The 23,616-nt window shown below is 40.2% G+C and overlaps 1 protein-coding gene across 1 annotated transcript in view; it reads left to right on the plus strand.

The window, feature by feature from the left end:
• LOC150081707 (protein strawberry notch homolog 1-like) overlaps nucleotides 1–23,616 on the plus strand; it is a 438,163-nt gene that overhangs the window by 261,093 nt on the left and 153,454 nt on the right. Inside the window, exon 16 of the mRNA XM_090378817.1 lies at nucleotides 7,362–7,442. Within this exon, the coding sequence (XP_090234943.1) occupies nucleotides 7,362–7,442 (81 nt within the window). The remainder of the gene's footprint in view (nucleotides 1–7,361; nucleotides 7,443–23,616) is intronic.

A 23,616-nucleotide genomic window follows, 5' to 3' on the forward strand; every position in this document is an offset into this window, starting at 1 on the left:
CACTTTTTTCAAGAAAAGGGTGAACAGAAAGTGGACATGGAAGAGTCCAAATGGATTAACAACTAATGAAATAGACTTCATCCTCACTAACAGAAGATATATTCTGAATGATGTTACCGTCCTGAATAAGGTAAATGTTGGAAGTGATCACAGAATGGTAAGATGTACACTTGATATAGATGTAGGAAAGGAAAGGAAAAAAACTGACTCGAGTAAATAATACAAAGGTCTTTGAAATAACAGAGGAGGAGAAAAAGCAGTATGCACTGGAACTTAAGAACAAGTTTGAGCTTCTGCAGACTGCTCAGGACCAAGATATCGATGAGGAATATTACAACTTTCTGAAAGTGATAAAGCCCAAGAAACCTATAGGGAAACCGAAATCCAAAGAAGAAAAAATTAGTCAAGAAACACTTGTCATGATGAACCAAAGACGACAAATGAAGAGCAAGAAAAACACTGACAGGGAGAAAATTGAGTATACTGAGTTATGCAAAGCCATTAGAAAGAGACTCAGAGAGGACATAAGAAGATTTAACACAAGAAAAGTAGAACAAGCATTAAGGGAAAACAAAGGATTTAAATCAGCAGCCATGAGCAGTAATACAGAAAGACAAATGATACTGAAACTGAAGGATAGCGATGGTGTACTTATAAACAGCAGAGAAGGCATAATTCAAATAGCAGAAGACTACTATAGAGAATTATACAAGGAGCGAGGGAATGATACCAGCAGTGGGGAAGATGGATTGCAAAGTAGCAACACATACGACATACCCGATATTCTTCCTGATGAGGTAGAACATGCATTGAAGAAAATGAAGAATCGGAAAGCCCCTGGGGAAGATGAAGTTACTGTAGAGTTGTTAAAATTGGGAGGAAGAGACATAACACAAAAACTGGCAAGGCTCTTCACAAAATGCATTAGAAAAGGTGTGATGCCTAAGCAGTGGAATAATGCAATCATAGTTTTGCTGCATAAGAAAGGAGATAAATCAGAAATTGGAAATCATAGACCAATTAGCTTGTTATCCCATATCTGCAAGTTGTTCACAAGGGTCATTACTAACAGATTAGAAAGAATACTTGATGAGAATCAACCGAAAGAGCAAGCTGGCTTTAGGACAGGATTCTCAACTATGGATCACCTTCACGTAATATCACAGCTAATGGAGAAAGCAAATGAATATAAAACACCATTATGCCTGGCATGTGTGGATTATGAAAAGGCATTTGACTCCATACAGCATAAGGCAATGTTTCGGGCACTGGAAAGACAAGGCATAGATACTCCATATATTATGATTTTGAAGAAAATATATGAGAGTGCTACCTCCTTTATTAGACTAGACAAAGACAGTAGCAAATTTAAAATCGAGAAAGGAGTCCGACAAGGAGACACAATATCTCCGAAGCTGTTTACTGCTGCCCTTGAGGAAGCTTTCAGAAGATTAGACTGGTCGCAGAAAGGAGTCAATGTGAACGGAGAGTACCTAAACCATTTACGATTTGCAGATGACATTGTGGTCATAAGCCACGATCCCAAAGAATTAGAGGAAAATCTTAATCAGTTATGCACAGTTAGTAAGGATTTTGGACTAAAGATGAATATGGCTAAAACAAAAGTAATGATGAACAAGTATGCCACGGAAAGGGAAATAATGATTGAAGTATCAGTAATTGAAAAGGTGGAGTCATATACTTATCTGGGACAAGTTATTAGCTGTAATAATGATAAATGGCTGGAAGTCAAGAGAAGAATAAATTTTGGATGGATAGCATTCAGGAAATATAGTCACATACTGAAGAGCAATATCCCAGTTTGTCTGAAACGTAAAATAATGAATCAATGTATACTCCCACCATGACTTATGGAAGTGAAACTTGGGCACTCACCAAAAGAATGGAAGAGAAGCTGAGAACTACACAGCGAAGAATGGAACGAATCATATTGGGAATCAGACTGTTAGATAAGAAGAGAAACACATGGATTAGGCAGCAAACTCAAGTAAAGGACATTCTTATCAAAACTAAAGAACTAAAATGGTCTTGGGCAGGACACATAGCTCGAAGACATGATGACAGATGGACTAAGAAAATAACAGAATGGTACCCAAGAGGAGCTAGAAGAAAACCTGGAAGACAAAGGCGGAGATAGATAGATGAAATTCATGAGTTTTCGAGTAGTAAATGGATGGCCAGTGCTCAAAACAGAAGGAACTGGAAAGTTGCTGGAGAGGCCTTCATCCTGCAGTGGATTGAAAATGGCTGATGATGATGACGTGGTAGATTGGTGTTGTTTTTTCCAGTAATCTCACAGGTTCTTATTCACCTTCTCTTGTTCAATGAGGTCAGTCAATCCTCTCTCCTTTATGGGCAATGGTCACTTTAGCTGACTTTGGGTAGTGTTAGCACCTCTTAGCCATCATTACGTTGTAGAGCGGACATCATCTTTTAAGGGCACAAAAGGTGATATAGTTGTACATGTTGGCACTAATCATATTAACAGTAGGAGACCAGTGGAATTACTTAACAAGTACAGGTCACTGTTGAAAAAAAGCCGGGAATTAGGGTTGAATTTGTAAGTGTCTGCAATTCTGCCCAGACACGTTAGGAGGGAGTATATGATGAGAGCCCTGTCGATCAATTCGGCCCTGGAAAGATTGTGCAAGGCTCAAGGGGTAGAATTTTTTTCAGCCTGGTCTGTACTTGTTAACAGGAGAGATTGCTTTAACAGGGATGGGATATACTTAAATAGAAAGGGTGAAAGAATGTTTGCTGATGCTATCGAGGCAGTGTTAGGTGGGTCGGAAAACTGCTGGTTTGGGGGGGGTACAAGGAATAATAGATTAACAGTAGCCACTGGCAGAGGTGAAAGTGATTCTTGCACTGCTTCTATTGGAATGAGCAGCAGCTTGGAAAATAAGATGCAGGATATTTCAGAGACTGCTGGGAGTCGTTGGGGTACAAGTAAACACATGGGTTGTGTTAGGGTAGCTAAGAAAAAGAACAGGTGCATGTATACTTGCGTGTACACCAATGCTAAGAGTTTGTTAAATAAATTTGATGAATTTGAGGTATTGCTCAAAGCATCAATGGTGAATATTGTTGGGATATCAAAGACGTGGTGTCACACAGATATAAGTAATGCAGAACTGGAATTTGGGGAGTACAATGTCTACAGAAAGGATAGACAGGATAGGAAGGGAGGAGGGGTTATGTTATTAGTTAAGAAACACATAAAATCCGAGGAAGTGAAACCAGTCGACATCGCTGGACAGTGCAGTGTCGAGTCAGTTTGGTGTGACATAAGCATTGGGAGATCAAAATGGAAAGTAGGAGTGTGCTATAGGCCTAATGACTGTGATGAGTATAATAAGAAACTGTACAAGGAAATAGTGGGCCAGTAAATCAGTCTTATAATGGGGGATTTTAATTTCCCAGATATTGACTGGAATTTGTGGGCAGGTCACTCACACACTAGCAAGGCTTTTGTGGATTTATTGGATGATTGTTTTCTACATCAGCATGTTCGAGAGGCAACAAGAGGGAGCATACTCTTGATTTGATTATCAGTAGTGATTCTTCATGCACTAAGAATCTGCAGAAAAATGAACCACTAGGTGGCAGTGATCGCAGTGTGCTGAAGTGGGATTTATTCAAGGAGGTAACTACCATCAGGGGTAAAGGGAAGAGTTATTGCTTTCGTAATGGCGACTACAAGGGTCTGAGACAATATTTAAATTCTATACAGTGGGACCAACTGATGATGTTATCAAGAGCAAACTCAAAATGGGAAGCATTCAAAGAACTTATCTTGGAAGCTACTAGGCTTTACATACCAACTAAGAATTATTGTTCAAGGTTTAGGCCTAAATGGATGTCAGATGAACTAATGAGACATATGGCAGAGAAGAAAAATGCATGGGATACATTCAAATTAATGGGTGACATTGAAGCCTATGATAGATATAAGCTGGTCTGTAACCAAGTCACAAAGAAGATTAGGCAGGCAAAGGCAGATTATGAGAAATCCTTGGCAAAGGATGCAAAGAAAAATAGAAAAGAGTTCTTTACCTATTTAAACTCAAGAAGGAAAGGGATAAATCAGATTGGTCCACTGGATATTGATGGTTCAACAGTTGAGGATCCTGATCAGGTGGCTAACAAACTAAACAAGTATTTTGCATATCACACATGAGGAATTATTCAGGAAGGGGAATGTTGTAGGTGAAGTAAACATTGGCAGTGAGCTAGATGATTTTGTAATAACTGAGAGGAAAGTGGAGGAGAAATTGTTGAGGATAAACATAAAAAAGGCACCTAGGGTGGATGGGATCTATCCAGTTATATTAAAGGAGGCAGCAAAGGAAGTAAGCAAACCCTTAACCATAATTATGAGAGCTTCTTTGGACTCAGGGGAGGTACCATGGACTGGAGATGTGCAAATGTAACCCCAATTCCCAAAGGAGGATCAAAGCCTGACACAAGTAATTGTAGACCTGTTAGTTTAACTTCTGTTCCAGGAAAATTAATGGAGGCACTGGTTAAAGAAGCACTGCAGGATCATATAGACAAGAATTCAGTTATAGCTCAGACACAGCATGGTTTTGTTAAGGGAAGGTCTTGCCTGACCAATTTGATTGGATACTACGATGTAGTCACAAAGGAACTGGATGCAGGGAATAACTTTGATATTATATATTTGGATCTTAGAAAGGCTTTTGATACTGTTGCACATGGAAGACTGCTGCAAAAATTGGAGCAGTTTGTCTCATTGGAGGCAAATTGCTGCTATGGATAAAGGGATGGTTGAGTGGCAGAAGACAGAGAGTGGTAATCAATGGACACTGCTCAACGTGGACTAATGTTATTAGTGGAGTTCCTCAGGGTTCAGTGTTGGGTCCGTTGTTGTTTTCTGTATTTATAAATGATATTGATGATGGTATTTCAAGCTTAATGTCCAAGTTTGCAGACGATACAAAGGTTGGCAGGGTTGTTAAGGACACTACTGATGCTATGCTGCTGCAACAGGATCTGGAAAGGTTGAGCAGATGGGCTGAGAGGTGGCAAATTAAGTTTAACATTGACAAATGTAAAGCACTACATATGGGAAACAGTAACCCCAGAGCAACATATCAACTCTGCGGTACTACACTGACAGCGGTAGAGAATGAAAAGGACCCGGAGGTAATTATGCAGGGAGATATGAAGTTTTCTGAGCAGTGCAGACGAGCAGCAAGAGTAGCTCGTGGTGTCTTGTGAATCATATACATGAATTTTTCTAGCAGGGATAGGGAGGTGATTATTCCCTTGTATAAGGCAATGGTCAGGCCACACCTTGAGTACTGTATATAGGTCTGGAGGCCTCATTTCAAGAAGGATGTAGAGCTGCTGGAACGAGTGCAGAGAAGGGCAACAAGATTAGTGAAGAGAAGGGTTGCTTTTACGAAGGAAGGCTTAAGTTTTGCAAATTACAGAGTCTGGAGACTAGGCACTGGCGAGGTGATCTGATAGAGGTGTATATGGCCTTGAATGGTTTGAACATGCTCAATGCCGATGGGATTCTTCCTCTTGCTCAGAATAATCACCTGAGAGGGCATAAATTCAAATTGAGGAAAGACATGTTGGAAAGATGTGCGGAAATTTGCCTTTAGACAGCGGGTGGTTGGTTGGTGCAACAGACTTCCATCACTTGTTGTTGAAGTTGATAGCCTAAACAAATTGAAGGCTCAGCTGGACAGGTATTTCGAACGAATGGGGGGGTGAAATGGGAGTGGTGTTTTTTTTTTTTTTTTTTTTTTTTTTGGCTGATGCTGAATAAGCTTGCTTTCTTGCATCATATGCCTCTACTAATGCTAATCATCCCCAAACATTTGTATGTTTCTCCATCTGTCTTGGCTTCAATCTCTTCACCGGTTGTCAGCTTTTAGTTTTGTCCAACTGGATGACCTTGATGCAACCACAGGTCTTGCATTTGTCTAAATGCATCCTAATGTCAGTGCTAAACTCTTCAGTTATTTGGAATAGCTGTTGGAACTGATTCTCAGTTGCGGCATAGCATTTGATGTCATCTGTGTACATCAAGTGAGAGAGGGTGTACAGGTTCTTTCTCCCTTCTTTTAGGGTATATCCATACTTGCTGTTATTGATCTTGGTAGACAGTGGTTGAGTGCTAGACAGAACCTTAGTGGGCACAGAGCATCTCCCTGGAAGATTACTCTTCCGATGGGTATCAGTCTGGTTGCGATGTTCTTGATCCTCCACTTTGCCATGGTTGCTTCTAGGAAATGTCTTTCCATATTCACTTTGTAGATCTTCAGTGTCTATCAGCTAGCTATGGAGAACAGGATCAAAGGCCTTGCAGTAGTTGATGTTGGCAGTGGACAGATTGCAGGGCTTCTTGTAGGCTTGCTGCATAACTGAAGTGTCAATGGTCAGTTGTGCTTTGCATCCTCTGTTTATCTACTTACCTCCCTTCTACTACTTGGCCATGATGATCTGGCTCTCCAAGTGGTCTGATATCTTCTCAGTTATACAGCTGGTCAGGATCTTATACATTGTTGGAAGACAGGTGATTGGTATGTACATTGCTGGATTTGTGATGTCTTTGTTCATATCCTTCAAATAGGTGATTCCTTGAGTCAAAGACTGGGATTGTGTCAGGGTGCATTTCATCTGGGTGAAGTGTGTGTGTTGTTGTTGAGATAATACCAGATTATCTCAACAATGACAAAGTAACACTAGACACCATCCACATAGCCATTTACTGTGCTGCTGTAGTAGCCACCACAATAAATGGAAGGGAAATCAGAAACAAACATAACACAAAATGCAAAAGATAAGTAACTACCAGCCTGGGAAAGAAGAGATAAGGGTGAAGATTAACCAACTTACCCAATACCAATGAGGTAACAGAAGTAAGAAGCTGATCAGAAGAGGATGGCCTTTACTTTTCTGATCAGCTTCTTACTTCTGTTACCTCATTGGTATTGGGTAAGTTGGTTAATCTTCACCCTTATCTCTTCTTTCCCAGGCTGGTAGTTCCTTATCTTTGCATTTTGTGTTATGTTGGTTTCTGATCTCCCTTCCATTTATTGTGGTGGCCACTACAGCAGCACAGTAAATGGCTGTGTGGATGTTGTCTAGTGTTACTTTGTCATTGTTGAGATAATCTGGTATTGTTTGCTTATTGAAGTAGTCTGTGTCTTGTCACAGGATTCTTTGTGGGGTCCATTCCCTCAAATGGATCCCACAAAGAAATGTTGACTTAAGAAGTTTTTTTACAGTGTAATGTATTATGTAAAATAACCTGTTATTGTTGGCCATTATTAGTCTTATATTATTATTATTCATTTCAGACCCATGGTTAAGTAGAAAGTCTAAATCAAAAGGAGGCAAAAAGAAGAAAAGTTCAAGCAAAAGACATCATGGTTCTAAAAGTAAGATTTCAGTTTATATTTGTATGTATATCAAATTAAATTTAAAGAATGAAAAAAAGAAATGAAAACTAAGAAATATTAATCCTAAATATTTTTGTCAGATGCTGCCTTGCTCTTTAAAATGACATCAAATGATAACATACACCAATGAAGTGGAGGCATTTGTTCTTCCTAATTGTACTTTTTAATGTAAATTATTTTTATATCAGTATTTCCTAACAGTGTATGGCTTACAGCAGCAATTCCCAACCTTTTTTGATTCACGAACCCCTTTCAGCATGATATTTTTATTGCAAACCACTAATCAATAAAATTCTCTGAAATCTTATAATAGTTCTGAATATTTTTTATGAAATATTTCCAGTACTACATTTTAATATAAGCGATATTGCGTAATAATTTAAAATTATTATTAAGCAGGTCAAACTAATAGAGTAAAATTATCTGCGAAAAGATCTAAATCTCCTAGTTCATTTCACAAATATATGTGGTCTCAATTCTAATATCAACGATGTCCATTTCCACTTGCAGTCTGCCAAACCCCATGTACTTTTTCCTGACAGAATCTCAGTTATCGGTTGATTCAACTACTGCTCATCTCAGTTGTCCAAATTATTCTGTTTCCGATATTCCCTGTCAGAGACTTGGTAATTTGGAATCTCCTCTTTTTGATCTTCTCTGGCTTAAAATCTCTTTACATCATTGTGTCAAATTCATCTGTTGTTTCTACTGTTCTCCTAACTCCACTAATCACTTGGAGCTCTTGGACTTCCTCTCTTTGCAACTTGACTTTCTCCAGTCCAACTTTCCTAACAGTGAGGTAATTTTCCTAGGTGATTTTAATGTTCACAACTCCAGCTGGCTTCCGTTTTCTGGTCACATCAACCCAGCTGGTCGAGAAGTTGAGGCTTTTGCTATTACTAATGACCTTGCACAGATTGTTCATTTACCTACAAGAATACCAGACAATCCTAACCGTACAGCCAACATGCGTGATCTTTTTCTCACAAACAATCCTTCTAAGTACACCGTCGAAGTGAGTGGTCCTTTAGGCACCACTCACTTCGACACTTCAGATCACAACTTGGTGATTGTCTCTTCTCCAATGGAGCCTTTATCTCATGGCTATTCCCAACCTCATATTGTTTGGCATTACAAGAATGCAAAATGGAATGACCTGCGAGATTTCTTTTCCTTGGTCGGATTACTGTGTGAAAACTTCTGATGTCAACATTTGCTCAGATCGTGTCAGTGAAGTTATTCTTGTAGGAATGGTTATCTTTTATTCCACACTCCACTTTAAATGCTCGTCCTTTATCTAAACCTTGGTTTTCCAATAATGTGCTAAGCCTCTTCAAGAGAAGAATATTGCATATCGTAATTGGCTTGTTTCCAATTCTTCAGTTTCATTTTTTGCCTACACGAAAGCAATTGTAAAGCAGTTATTAATCAGTCCAAACTAGATTTTGAGCAGGCTAAGAGTAGAAAACTTGCTTCTTGCCCTAATGGTAGCCGAGCATTCTGGTCTCTTGCCAAAGCTATTGGCCACAACTTTTGCCCATCTCTGTCAAAACCAGATAATTCTGTTGTCACTTCAGCCAAGGATTTGGCTGAAGTGACAACAGCATCCCATTGACTGCTAGCATCCCATTTTTCTACCAACTCATGTATTAATGATCTTGGTAAAACCTCCCACCATTCCCAATACACTCCATTCAATGCCTCCTGTGGTCTTCCATCAGAAGGATTTTGACGAATCTTTATGCTAAGAAAGCACCAGGTCCTGATGGTATATCTTCACTTATTCTCAAAACATGTGCACCTGAACTCACTCCTATTCTTTGCCGCCTTTTTTTCATTTTCTTATTCCAAAGGTGTTTTTCTTTCTGCTTGGAAATTTGCTCATATCCAGCCAGTTCCTAAAAAAGGTGACAAATCACTCTGATCCAATTATTGTCCCATTGCAATTACTTCTACTCTTTCTAAAGTAATGGAGAAATCAATTAACCCCCAACTCTTAAACTACCTAGAAACCTTCCATCTGATCAGTGATCGCCAGTATGGATTCTGTCAGTGTCGATCCACTTGTGATATTCTGGCTTATGTTGTTACCCATTTATGGGAAAATTCAATGGAAAAGTTCGGTGACACACAAGCACTTGCGCTTGACATCTCAAAGGCTTTCAATCGTGTTTGGTGTAAAGGTCTTCTAAACAAGCTTCCATATTATGGTTTGCCAACTGTTTTTTGTAATTGGTTATCCAGTTTACTCTCTGATTGCTCAATGAGTGTGATGATAGATGGCTCTCTATCTTCTAACTTCTCCCCTAATGCTGGTGTCCCCCAAGTTTCAGTTCTTTCCCTCTTGTATATTAATGACCTTTTTCCATTGACATGGATCCATAGTTCTGCCGATCATAGCACATTGCATTCCACTTTCCATTTTGAGAAACCTTGCCCTGCTCAATCAGCTTTAAATTCTCGAATATCCGCTAACAATTCCTTAAATGCTGATCTCCAGGTAATTCTCCATTGGGGCAAAGACAACTTAGTTGATTTCAATCCTTATAAAACTCAGTCATGTCTTATATCTCGCAAAAAGGATTCTTCTGCTCCTATGCTTATCTTTTGTGACACTCCGTTTTCTAGCAAAATGATATATATCTTTTGGGGATTACCCTGACTTCTAATCTCTCTTGGCACAAGCACATTACAAATATTGCTTCCTTTGCATCTAAAAAACTTGGTTTTGTCTTTTGCTCTCGGCGTTACTTTTCTTCCAAACAGCTGTTTACTCTGTACAAATCGGAAATCCACCCTACCATGGAATATTGTTCCCACATCTGGGGTGGTGTCCCCAAAATCCCACTCAGGCTTCTTGATCCCATTCAGAAGAGGGCAGTTAGGTTAATTAATGACTCCTCTCTAACAGAGTCTCTCCACTCGCTGTCTCATAGACGTACTGTTTCTGCTGCATGTCTTTTCTACAGATATTTCCATGGGCACTGTTCTTCTGAATTGGCTTCAATAATTCCCGCGCTTTCTTTCTGAACAGTCCGAACAAGTACCGCCACCAGCCAACATCCATTTACTGTCCAACTTCAAACTCAAAAACCAACTTTTCATCTTCCTTGTTTATTCATTCAGCTGCCATTTTCTTAAACAACCTTCCTTCGTATGTATTTCCTGAAAATTACAGTCTACAGAAGTTCAAGTCTGATGTCAACAAATATCTTCTTTTGTCTTTTCAACCTCCAACCCAAGCACGGTACCAAGTACTGTAGGTTCTAATACCTCTCGTGTTTGGGGTTTTCATAAAAAGAAAAAAAAAGTTAATATCTTTGCAGTCACCGAAGAGATGGTAAGAAATTACCACAAAACGTTTACCCCATTATGTGCATATTTCCAATTTGGAAATAATAATACTAACTTAGATTTTGACTTCTTTATTATATTCAAACAACGATCTCAGTTCTGTCAGGAGTGTTTCTTGGAATTTTCAATTTGTTGCCTGGATCTGATTATGAAAAATTGGAGGAGGTCAAGCAGTGACTTATCCATAGTGACAGATCATACAGGGCATAATGATGGAATGTTTTGAACTGGCATTCTGCTGAGTACAGATTGTTGATGGTGGTTATGAACTACATTGTTATGATAAAAGATCTTATGGACTGTTTTGCCCTGATCAAGTCTAGGTAAATAGAACAGAGAAAATAAATTATTGTACAGAGTAGAAGTGGACTTGGATACATAACTCAGATGGTGGATCAACAACTGTCAGTTTGTTTCAGTCATGTTCTTCACCTAGTTTCTTGAGTTGAAGAGAATAAGCAGAAATGTGGCAATGAATGATTTTACTTTGATAGTTCCTTGTGCTGGCATGTTGTTGTTGTTGTTATCTAGTTTTTAGGAGCATTAGCAACTAAGGCCATATTGCTCTGGGGATATGCGGTGGTCATTCCCTGACCTTTCCGCATCCTCCGTATTTGGTGGTCACGGGCTCGAACCCCGGTCTAATCAAGAAGCGTGTGCTACGCACTGCCGCTTCTGCCCATCTGACTACGAAGGTGCCTTGTGCTGGTATGTAAGGATAATGTCTGCTCCTTAGGCAGACCTGCACTGATAACATTTGAACTTCAGAAATGATTTGGTCTCTGTTCCTTGTGTAGATATGGTGAGTTTCTGCCATCTCATTGTGCTGGTGCAGTTTTGGGAAACCACCAGTGGCATTCCCTCCTCAAACACTATGTACACTATTTGCTGGTGGTTCCAGGACTTTCTGCCCATTCACACAGTGGGTCTGGTCTTCAAAAGAAACTTCTCAATTAGAAGATCAAGAAGTTCCTTTTAAAGGCCTGACCCACCAGTGCACCTATTGCTAGCACCCACTGATCATATGGTTAAAGCTCTTTAATTTTGAACTTCAGCTCATTGTGCTTGGTTGTTTCATGCTTACATGGAAAGTTTTCATACTAGTGATTGAAGAATAATTTATCTAGAGATCAGCTTAGTAATGGATGTTGAAAAACTGGAAACTTCAAACTTGATTGTACTTGCAAACTCAAACTTTACATCGATTAAAACTTGATTGAACTTGTAAACTTTAACTATATTTGCTACCTGAATTCCTCCAAGCATTAGAATACTTGGAATTATTATTTTATTTATTTTTAACCCACCATTGTATTTGGGAAGTTACAGGTTGGAGGGTTAAAGATAGAGCAAGAAGATGAAGACCGTGATGCTAAGATAGTATGGGGTGGAGGGGGTTCAAAAAAGATTTGTATTCACCTAGAAGTTGTTGTGACAGAAGGTTTAAGCAAACACAATATATTACACTTTTTCAACATACAAGGGGGGGTTCAAAAAATATTTTTATTCACCCAGAAGTAGCTGTGATTGAAAGATGGAATTATTATTATTTTTTTTTTGATACCTTGAAATCTCTATAGCAAGCACACAAATTTTGGTTTTGATTTGACAGTTCATTTTTTTATTCTTTGTAGCACTGAATAAAATGAAATGTCACAGTGGAAAAATTGGGATACAGATCAGTGATTCGGTTCCTTTTACTGCAAGGGAAAATGCCCAAAACAATTGAAAAGAATGTTGCAAAAATTGATTGAACCATTAATCCTGGAAGATTGGCATATTACCATCAAAGAACTAGCTGCAGAGCTTCAAATTAGTGTTAGGATCTGTGGAAATCAACATCCATAAACAGTTTCATATGAGTCAAGTGTCTGCTAGATGGGTTCCAGACTTCTGATCCCCTTACCAGAAGAAAGAAAGGGCATAATGTGCACATGAAATGTTGTCAATTGGCCAGAAATAGCAAAAGGAGTTTTTTTTTTTTTTCTCAGTTAGTCATCATAGATGAAACTTGGATCCATCACTGTCATCCCAAAACTAAACAAATGTCATAACACTCTGGAAGCCTGCAGAATCACTACCCCACCTAAAAAGGCGAAGATGCAATCAAGTGCTGGCAAGGTGATGCAGTCAGCATCACCTTGCGGTTTAATACAAGATGTTTGTTTCAACTTCTATCACAACTACTCCTGGGTGAATACAAATCTTTGTTGAACCCCCTTCCCTTGTAGTCTCCAGACAAAAATGACATATTTTTGCCACCTCTGAAAACAGTTTTGCATGCCATCCTTATAGAATTCCTCTAACTCTCCTTTAAACCTTGACGTGGTAGCAGCAGTCGCCTCATCATCAGCATCAAAGTGTTTTCCACGAAGGAAGGACTTCAGGGTAGGAAAGAGGAAGAAATCTGATAGTGTAAGGTTGGGGTAATAAGCAGGATGTGGCAATATTTCAAACCCACGTTTATGGGCACACCTCACTGCAGCATGCATGGAATGTACAGGGGCATTGTGGACCAAGTGCACAGCTTTTCACAGTTTCCCTTTTTTTTTTTGTCTTTTATAGCAGCACGTAACTTTATGAGAAAGTTGGAATAATACTGTGCCATCGCAGTACAGCCCTTTTAATCTGTTATTGTTATACAATGCTGATCCCAAAAAACTGACAGTATCACCATGCCAACACTTGGTTGCACTTTTGCTTTTTTAGGGAGGGAGTGTGATTTGGCAGGCTTCCATTGTTTTAACATTTGTTTAGTTTCGGGATTATAATGATGGATCCAATTTTCATTATGATCCTATTTCCACAACTAGTCACCATAGTGACTAGTTGTGGTAAAAACACCTCTTGCTTTTCCTGGTACATTGACAACATTTTGTGTGCACATTGTGTCCTTTCCTTTTTGTAAGACATCAGAAGTCTGGGAACCCATTTAGCAGATACTTTACTAGTGTGCAACTGTTGATGGATGATATTCTCCACAGACCCTATACATATTTGGAGCACTGCAGCTAGTTCTTTGATTCTAATATGGCGATCTTCCAGGACTAATGCCTCAATTTTTGCAACACCCTCTTCTATTAGAGCAGTTGCTGGGTGTGTGGAATTTCTTCATCATGCACTGGGGTTCTTCATCATTTGAATTGTTTGTGCCAATGTGCAACAACACTGTAACCTGGGCAGTATTCACCATAAACAGTGACCATTTCTTTATGGATTGTTTTGGGTGTTTTCCTTGCAGAAAGAGGAACCAAATCACTGATCTGTATTCCGCTTTATTCATTATAATAGTTCACTTGGTCCTTGAGGTTGTCACAGACATTCTCTCAGATATGCCAGACAAGCTGTACTTGCTACCCGGGAATCTAAAACGCTGATGGAACTGATATTCGGGTGACACTCAAGTCAAGTGGACCCAATTTCGGCGAAGTCCGGACGGTCTGTGACAGCCAAATCCTCTGCTTGCACCTTCACGATGGTGGGACTGTTAGTAATCCTGAGTATAACCCCCATGCACAAGTACATGGTGGGTGACCACCCAGGTGTGAACCAACATAAGCAGGGGTCGAGGTGTGGCGCCCACACCACATGGAGGAACACCACCCCTCTATGTTACCAGGCAGTACTAGGTGGAAGATGACTCTCATCAACCGGTGAAATACCACCACTTTTCTTATTGGAGGCTTGAAGTGGTGGAACCCATGTTTAGTCTCTAGAGCTAAGTTCCGGTCAACCCTTCCCTATCTCTTCCATCATGCAGTATGATTGATGACTTTTGAGGTTATGATGAACGTCGTGGCGAGATCCAATATTCCTTACATTTCGAGGGTACAGCTCTAAAACGGTTTTCGCAGGCCGGCCGCTAGTTAGTACACCGGACCGGACCTATTGGTAACTCTCTAGGAGGCTTCCGGATCAGCTAGTGTATAATCTTGCTACCTCTACTCTGCCAGATAGTGACTGGAGGGAGTCCGAGTAGTGTGTATGCGGGGAGCATTGTCGAGGCCACGTTATGTCAAGGATCTGGGTATATTCTTACCACATATACGCCATATCCAAAAATTTCATTACTTCATACAGCATGTCCCACCCACTTTTTCTTACTATTGAATACACCATTTGGTCCTTGAGGTTGTCACAGACATTCTCTCAGATATGCCAGACAAGCTGTTCTTGCTACCTGGGAGTCTAAAACGCTGATGGAACTGATATTCGGGTGACACTCAAGTCAAAGTGGACCCAATTTCGGCGAAGTCCGGACGGTCTATGACAGCCAAATCCTCTGCTTGCACCTTCACGATGGTGGGACTGTTAGTAATCCTGGGTATAACCTTCATGCACAAGTACATGGTGGGTGACCACCCAGGTGTGAACCAACGTAAGCAGGGGTCGAGGTGTGGCGCCCAAACCACATGGAGGAACGCCGCCCCTCTATGTTACCAGGCAGTACTAGGTGATAGATGACTCTCATCAACCGGTGAAATACCACCACTTTGCTTATTGGAGGCTTGAAGTGGTGGAACCCATGTTTAGTCTCTAGAGCTAAGTTCCGGCCAACCCTTCCCCATCTCTTCCATCATGCAGTATGATTGATGATTTTTGAGGTTATGATGAATGTCGTGGCGAGATCCAATATTCCTTACATTTCGAGGGTACAGCTCTAAAACGGTGTTCGCAGGCGGCCGCTAGTTAGTACACCGGACTGAACCTATTGGTAACTCTCTAGGAAGCTTCCGGATCAGCTAGTGTATAATCTTGCTACCTCTACTCTGCCAGATAGTGACTGGAGGGAGTCCGAGTAGTGTGTATGCGGGGAGCATTGTCGAGGCCACGTTATGTCAAGGATCTGGGTATATTCTTACCACATGTACGCCATATCCAAAAATTTCATTACTTCATACAGCATGTCCCACCCACTTTTTCTTACTATTGAATACACCATGAATTGTCAAAATAATAGAGCAAGCTTACCTGCGAAAAGATCTAAACCTCTCAAGGACTTCCTAATTCATTTCACAAATATACGTGGTCTCAATTCTAATCTCAACGATGTCCATTTCCACTTGCAGTCTGCCAAACCCCATGTACTTTTTCTGACTGAATCTCAGTTATCAGTTGATTCAACTACTGCTCATCTCAGATGTCCAAATTATTTGCTGTATGATTCCTTTCGCCTCAAAGGTGGTACTTGTGCATATGTCCGTTCTGATATTCCCTGTCAGAGACTTGGCAATTTGGAATCTCCTCTCTTTGATCTTCTCTGGCTTAAACTCTCTCTACCTCATTGTGTAAAATTCATCTGTTGTCTCTACCGTTCTCCCAACTCCACTAATCACTTGGAGCTCTTTGACTTCCTCTCTTTGCAACTTGACTTTCTCCAGTCCAACTTTCCTAACAGTGAGGTAATTTTCCTTGGTGATTTTAACGTTCACAACTCCAGCTGGCTTCCGTTTTCTAGTCACACCGACCCAGCAGGTCGAGATGCTGAGGCTTTTGCAATTACTAATGACCTAGCACAGATTGTTCATTTACCTACAAGAATACCGGACAATCCTAATCATACAGCCAATACGCTTGATCTTTTTCTCACAAACAACCCTTCTAAGTACAAGGTTGAAGTGAGAGGTCCTTTAGGCACTTCAGATCACAACTTGGTGATTGTCTCTTTTCCAATGGAACCTTTATCTCATGGCTATTCCCAACCTCGTATTGTTTGGCATTACAAGAATGCAAAATGGGATGACCTGCGAGACTTCTTTTCTTCTTTTCCTTGGTCTGATTACTGTTTCAAAACTTCTGATGTCAACGTTTGCTCAGATCGTGTCAGTGAAATTATTCTTGCAGGAATGGAATCCTTTATCCCACACTCCACTCTAAAATCTCGTCCTTTATCTAAACCTTGGTTTTCCAATAAATGTGCTAAGGCTGTCTAAGAGAAGAACGTTGCATATCGTAATTGGCTTGTTTCTAATTCTTCAGTTTCATTTTCTGCCTACACCAAAGCTCGCAACAATTGTAAAGCAGTTATTAATCAGTCCAAACTAGAGTTTGAACAGGCTAAGAGTAGAAAACTTGCTTCTTGCCCTAATGGTAGCCGAGCATTCTGGTCTCTTGCCAAAGCTATTGGCCGCAACTTTTGCCCATCTCTGCTCCCACCTCTGTCCAAACCAGATGGTTCTGTTGTCACTTCAGCCAAGGATAAAGCTGACCTGCTAGCATCCCATTTTTCTTCGAGCTCATGTATTAATGATCTTGGTAAAACACCTCCCACAATTCCTAACACGCTCCATTCAATGCCTCCTGTGGTCTTCCGTCAAAAGGATATCAGAAGGATTTTGATGAATCTTGATGTTAAGAAAGCTCCAGGTCCTGATGGTATTTCTCCACTTGTTCTCAAAACCTGTGCTCCTGAACTTACTCCTATTCTTTGTCGCCTTTTTTCACTTTCTTATTCCAAAGGTGTTTTTCCTTCTGCTTGGAAATTTGCTCATATCCAGCCAGTTCCTAAAAAGGGTGACAAATCCCTCCCATCCAATTATCGTCCCATTGCAATTACTTCTACTCTTTCTAAAGTAATGGAGAAATCAATTAACCGCCAACTCTTAAACTACCTAGAAACCTTCCGTCTGATCAACGATCGCCAGTATGGATTCCGTCAGTGTCGATCCACTGGTGATATTCTGGCTTATGTTACCCATTTATGGACTAATTCAATGGAAAGGTTCGGTGAAACACAAGTAGTTGCTCTTGACATCTCAAAGGCTTTTGATCGTGTTTGGCATAAAGGTCTTCTAAACAAGCTTCCATCTTATGGTTTGCCAACTGTTTTTAGTAATTGGTTATCCAGTTTTCTCTCTGATCGCTCACTGAGGGTGATGGTAGATGGCTCTCTGTCTTCTAACTTCTCCACTAATGCTGGTGTCCCCCAAGGTTCAGTTCTTTCCCCCACTCTTTTTCTCTTGTATATCAATGACCTTCTTCCATTGACTGGAAATCCTATCCATAGTTTTGCCGATGATAGCACATTGCATTCAACTTTCCATTTTGAGAAACCTTGTCCAGCTCAATCAGCTTCAAGTTCTCGAAAATCTGCTACCAATTCCTTAAATGCCGATCTTCAGGTAATTCTCCAGTGGGGCAAAGACAACTTAGTTGATTTCAACCCTTCTAAAACTCAATCTTGTCTTATATCTCGCAAAAAGGATTCTTCTGCTCCTATGCTTATCTTTAGTGACACTCCGATTTCTAGGCAAAATGATATATCTCTTTTGGGGATTACCCTGACTTCTAATCTCTCTTGGCACAAGCACATTACAAATATTGCTTCCTCTGCATCTAAAAAACTTGGTTTTCTCTTTCGCTCTCGGCGTTACTTTTCTCCCAAACAGCTGCTCACTCTGTATAAATCGCAAATCCGCCCTGCCATGGAATATTGTTCCCACATCTGGGGTGGTGCCCCCAAAACCTCTCTCAGGCTTCTTGATTCCATTCAGAAGAGGGCAGTTAGGTTAATTAATGATTCATCTCTAACAGTCTCTCCACTCGCTTTCTCATAGACGCACTGTTTCTGCTGCATGCCTCTTCTACAGATACTTCCATGGGCACTGTTCTTCTGAATTGGCTTCTATAATTCCCGCTCTCTCTTTCAAAATGGAATATTGTTCCCACATCTGGGGTGGTGCCCCCAAACCCTCTCTCAGGCTTCTTGATTCCATTCAGAAGAGGGCAGTTAGGTTAATTAATGATTCATCTCTAACAGTCTCTCCACTCGCTTTCTCATAGACGCACTGTTTCTGCTGCATGCCTCTTCTACAGATACTTCCATGGGCACTGTTCTTCTGAATTGGCTTCTATAATTCCCGCTCTCTCTTTCAAAACAGTCCGAACACGTGCCGCCACCAGCCAACATCCATTTACTGTCCAACTTCAAACCCACAGAACCAACTTTTCATCTTCCTCATTTATTCATTCAACTGCCGTTTTCTGGAACAACCTTCCTACATACGTATTTCCTGTAAATTACAATCTACAGAAGTTCAAGTCCAAAATCAACAAATATCTTCTTTCGTCTTCTCAACCTCCAACCCAAGCACGGTACTAAGTACTATAGGTTATAATACCTCTCGTGTTTGGGGTTCTCATAAAAAAAAAAAAAAAAAAAAAAAAACCATGAATTGTCAAACTCACAGAGCAAGCTTTGCGAAAAGATCTAAACCTCCAAGGACTTCCTAATTCATTTCACAAATATACGTGGTCTCAATTCTAATCTCAACGATGTCCATTTCCACTTGTAGTCTGCCAAACCTCGTGTACCTTTTCTGACAGAATCTCAGTTATCGGTTGATTCAACTACTGCTCATCACAGATGCCCAAATTATTCGCTGTATGATTCTTTCGCCTCAAAGGTGGTACTTGTGCATATGTCCGTTCTGATATTCCCTGTCAGAGACTTGGCAATTTGGAATCTCCTCTCTTTGATCTTCTCTGGCTTAAAATCTCTCTACCTCATTGTGTCATATTCATCTGTTGTCTCTACCGTTCTCCCAACTCGACTAATCACTTGGAGCTTTTTGACTTCCTCTCGTTACAACTTGACATTCTCCAGTCCAACTCTCCTAACAGTGAGGTAATTTTCCTTGGTGATTTTAATGTTCGCAACCCCAGCTGGCTTCCGTTTTCTAGTCACACCGACCCAGCAGGTCGAGATGCTGAGGCTTTTGCAATTACTAATGACCTAGCACAGATTGTTCATTTACCTACAAGAATACCGGACAATCCTAATCATACAGCCAATACGCTTGATCTTTTTCTCACAAACAACCCTTCTAAGTACATGGTCGAAGTGAGAGCTCCTTTAGGCACTTCAGATCACAACTTGGTGATTGTCTCTTCTCCAATGGAACCTTTATCTCATGGCTATTCCCAACCTCGTGTTGTTTGGCATTACAAGAATGCAAAATGGGATGACCTGCGAGACTTCTTTTCTTCTTTTCCTTGGTCGGATTAGTGTTTCAAAACTTCTGATGTCAATACTTGCTCAGATTGTTTCCGCGAAATTATTCTTGCAGGAATGGAATCCTTTATCCCACACTCCACTTTAAAATCTCGTCCTTTATCTAAACCTTGGTTTTCCAATAAATGTGCTAAGGCTGTCCAAGAGAAGAATGTTGCATATCGTAATTGGCTTGTTTCTAATTCTTCAGTTTCATTTTCTGCCTACACCAAAGCTCGCAACAATTGTAAAGCAGTTATTAATCAGTCCAAATTAGAGTTTGTACAGGCTAAGAGTAGAAAACTTGCTTCTTGCCCTAATGGTAGCCGAGCATTCTGGTCTCTTGCCAAAGCTATTGGCCGCAACTTTTGCCCATCTCTGCTCCCACCTCTGTCCAAACCAGATGGTTCTGTTGTCACTTCAGCCAAGGATAAAGCTGACCTGCTAGCATCCCATTTTTCTTCGAGCTCATGTATTAATGATCTTGGTAAAACGCCTCCCACCATTCCCAACACACTCCATTCAATGTCTCCTGTGGTCTTCCGTCAAAAGGATATCAGAAGGATTTTGATGAATCTCGATGCTAAGAAAGCTCCAGGTCCCGATGGTATTTCTCCACTTGTTCTCAAAACCTGTGCTCCTGAACTTACTCCTATTCTTTGCTGCTTTTTTCACTTTCTTATTCTAAAGGTGTTTTTCCTTCTGCTTTGAAATTTGCTCATATCCAGCCAGTTCCTAAAAAGGGTGACAAATCCCTCCCATCCAATTATCGTCCCATTGCAATTACTTCTACTCTTTCTAAAGTAATGGAGAAATCAATCAACTGCCCACTCTTAAACTACCTAGAACCCTTCCATCTGATCAACGATCACCAGTATGGATTCCGTCAGTGTCGATACACTGGTGATATTCTGGCTTATGTTACCCATTTATGGACTAATTCAATGGAAAGGTTCGGTGAAACACAAGTAATTGCTCTTGACATCTCAAAGGCTTTTGATCGTGTTTGGCATAAAGGTCTTCTAAACAAGCTTCCATCTTATGGTTTGCCAACTGTTTTTAGTAATTGGTTATCCAGTTTTCTCTCTGATCGCTCACTGAGGGTGATGGTTGATGGCTCTCTGTCTTCTAACTTCTCCACTAATGCCGGTGTCCCCCAAGGTTCAGTTCTTTCCCCCACTCTTTTCCTCTTGTATATCAATGACCTTCTTCCATTGACTGGAAATCCTATCCATAGTTTTGCCGATGATAGCACATTGCATTCAACTTTCTATTTTGAGAAATCTTGTCCTGCTCAATCAGCTTCAACTTCTCGAAAATCTGCTACCAATTCCTTAAATGCCGATCTTCAGGTAATTTTCCAGTGGGGCAAAGACAACTTAGTTGATTTAAACCCTTCTAAAAGTCAGTCTTGTCTTATATCTCGCAAAAAGGATTCTTCTGCTCCTATGCTTATCTTTAGTGACACTCCAATTTCTAGGATATATCTCTTTTGGGGATTACCCTGACTTCTAATCTCTCTTGGCACAAGCACATTACAAATATTGCTTCCTCTGCATCTAAAAAACTTGGTTTTCTCTTTCGCTCTCGGCGTTACTTTTCTTCCAAACAGCTGCTCACTCTGTATAAATCGCAAATCCTCCCTGCCATGGAATATTGTTCCCACATCTGGGGTGGTGCCCCCAAAACCTCTCTCAGGCTTCTTGATTCCATTCAGAAGAGGGCGGTTAGGTTAATTAATGATTCATCTCTAACAGAGTCTCTCCACTCGCTGTCTCATAGACGCACTGTTTCTGCTGCATGCCTCTTCTACAGATACTTCCATAGGCACTGTTCTTCTGAATTAGCTTCTATAATTCCTGCTCTCTCTTTCAAAACAGTCCGAACACGTGCCGCCACCAGCCAACATCCATTTACTGTCCAACTTCAAACCCACAGAACCAACTTTTCATCTTCCTCATTTATTCATTCAACTGCTGTTTTCTGGAACAACCTTCCTTCATACGTATTTCCTGAAAATTACAATCTACAGAAGTTCAAGTCCAATGTCAACAAATATCTTCTTTCGTGTTCTCAATCTCCAACCCAAGCATGGTACTAAGTACTATAGGTTCTAATACCTCTCGTGTTTGGGGTTCACATAAAAAAAAAAAAAAAACTTTATTCAGTGCTGCAAAGAAAAAAAAAATGAATTGTCTGATCAAAACCAAAATTTGTATGGTTAATATAGAGATTTCAAGGTAACAAACAAAAAAAAAAAAAAAAAATTTCATATTTTTATCAAAGCTACTTCTGGTGATGAATGCAAATCTTTTTTGAATTCTCTTAGTACCCAACCTGACTCTACATGCCAGAGATAGTAATCAGTTGTGGGGAAACTTAGCTAAGTTGCCAGTCATACAATTTTGCTAGTACCAGGCTGCTGCTAGTGCAGAACAGTGACTGCCAAAGCAGCATTCATATAGGGCACCCTCTCCCTATGACTGCCTCTGTCATCCCCATATTAGGGGAACTTGCCCAGCTGGAATCCTGCTGTCTCCTATTTCTAATTCTCCTGGTGGATGCTTTTTTCTCCTCTGATCCACCACTATATTCTACACCGGTACCCTCCAAGTCTAAATTAATCCCCCTGCACACTCTTTCAATAAAAAAAAATAAAAATAATTTTTTTTTTTTTTTTTTTTCTTTTTCTGGCCCTTCCCAGAAAGCTCAAGTGATTCTGAGGTTGGCCTGGCTCACCTTGCCAATGGACTGTAACTCTAAGGGTCAGTGCTGTTTCATGGGCCCCTAGAATGGCCGTGTGAATGACATATCAGAGTAACCCTGCACCACACACACAAATATATACATATATACAGAATCTGGCCTTCACAGAATAGCACAAGCTTATGCAGCATTTGCCAAAAAAAAAAAAAAAAAAACCTTCCCATTTTACGGATCTATTCACTCCAAATGCTTGTCCCGCTCAGGCTTAAATTTATTTAAGCTATTAACTTCCACAATAAGAGATAGAAGTCTGTTCCAGAAATTAACTACCCACTGGCTAAAGGCAAATTTCTGCACATCTGTATTTCCTGAATTTGAATCTGTACTCCATCAGTTTCTTAATCTGAGCAAGAGGAAAAATCTCAACAGCATTGAGCTTGCTGAACCCGTTCAAGGCCTTATACACCTCAATCAGATCACCTTTCATGTGCTTAGTCTCTAGATGCTGCAATTTGCAGAACTTAAGATTATCTTGGTGAGAATACACCTTTGTTCCTCTCACCAATCTTGTTGCCCTTCTCTGTACTCAGTCTAGCAACTCTACATCCTTTCTAAAATGAGGCCCCAGACATGTATACAGTATTCAAGGTGTGGCCTGACCATTGCCTTGTACAATTGGATAATCACTTCCTTGTCCCTGCTAGCAAAATTTCTATATATCAGGGGTGGCCAACTTAATTTATGATGCAATCTACTTTTTTTCTTCAAAATGTGCCACGATCTACCATTTCAAGAATTTCATTGCACATGGTTAAAAAAGTTAATCAACAAATTGAAAAATGTTGTTTATAAATTTTAAAATTAAATACAATTCAGAATTCTTATTTTAAATTCATACGTATTTTTAATTTATGTGAAATTTGTGTCTTCATGTCATCTGCCAAGCTTTCAAAATCGGGGATATACTGTGATTAGGCCAACCGTAAAGAATCTTCTGTATGCAAGTCCGTAAGAGTAGTACGATTCTCCGTCTTTGTTTGTTTCAAATACGAAAAGGCCGATTCACATAGATATGTGGAACCAAAACAGAAATTTAAAAGT

The sequence above is a fragment of the Mastigoproctus giganteus genome, chromosome 8, assembly GCF_048544385.1.
Source record: "Mastigoproctus giganteus isolate SK-2022 chromosome 8, ASM4854438v1, whole genome shotgun sequence".
Taxonomy (NCBI): domain Eukaryota; kingdom Metazoa; phylum Arthropoda; class Arachnida; order Uropygi; family Thelyphonidae; genus Mastigoproctus; species Mastigoproctus giganteus.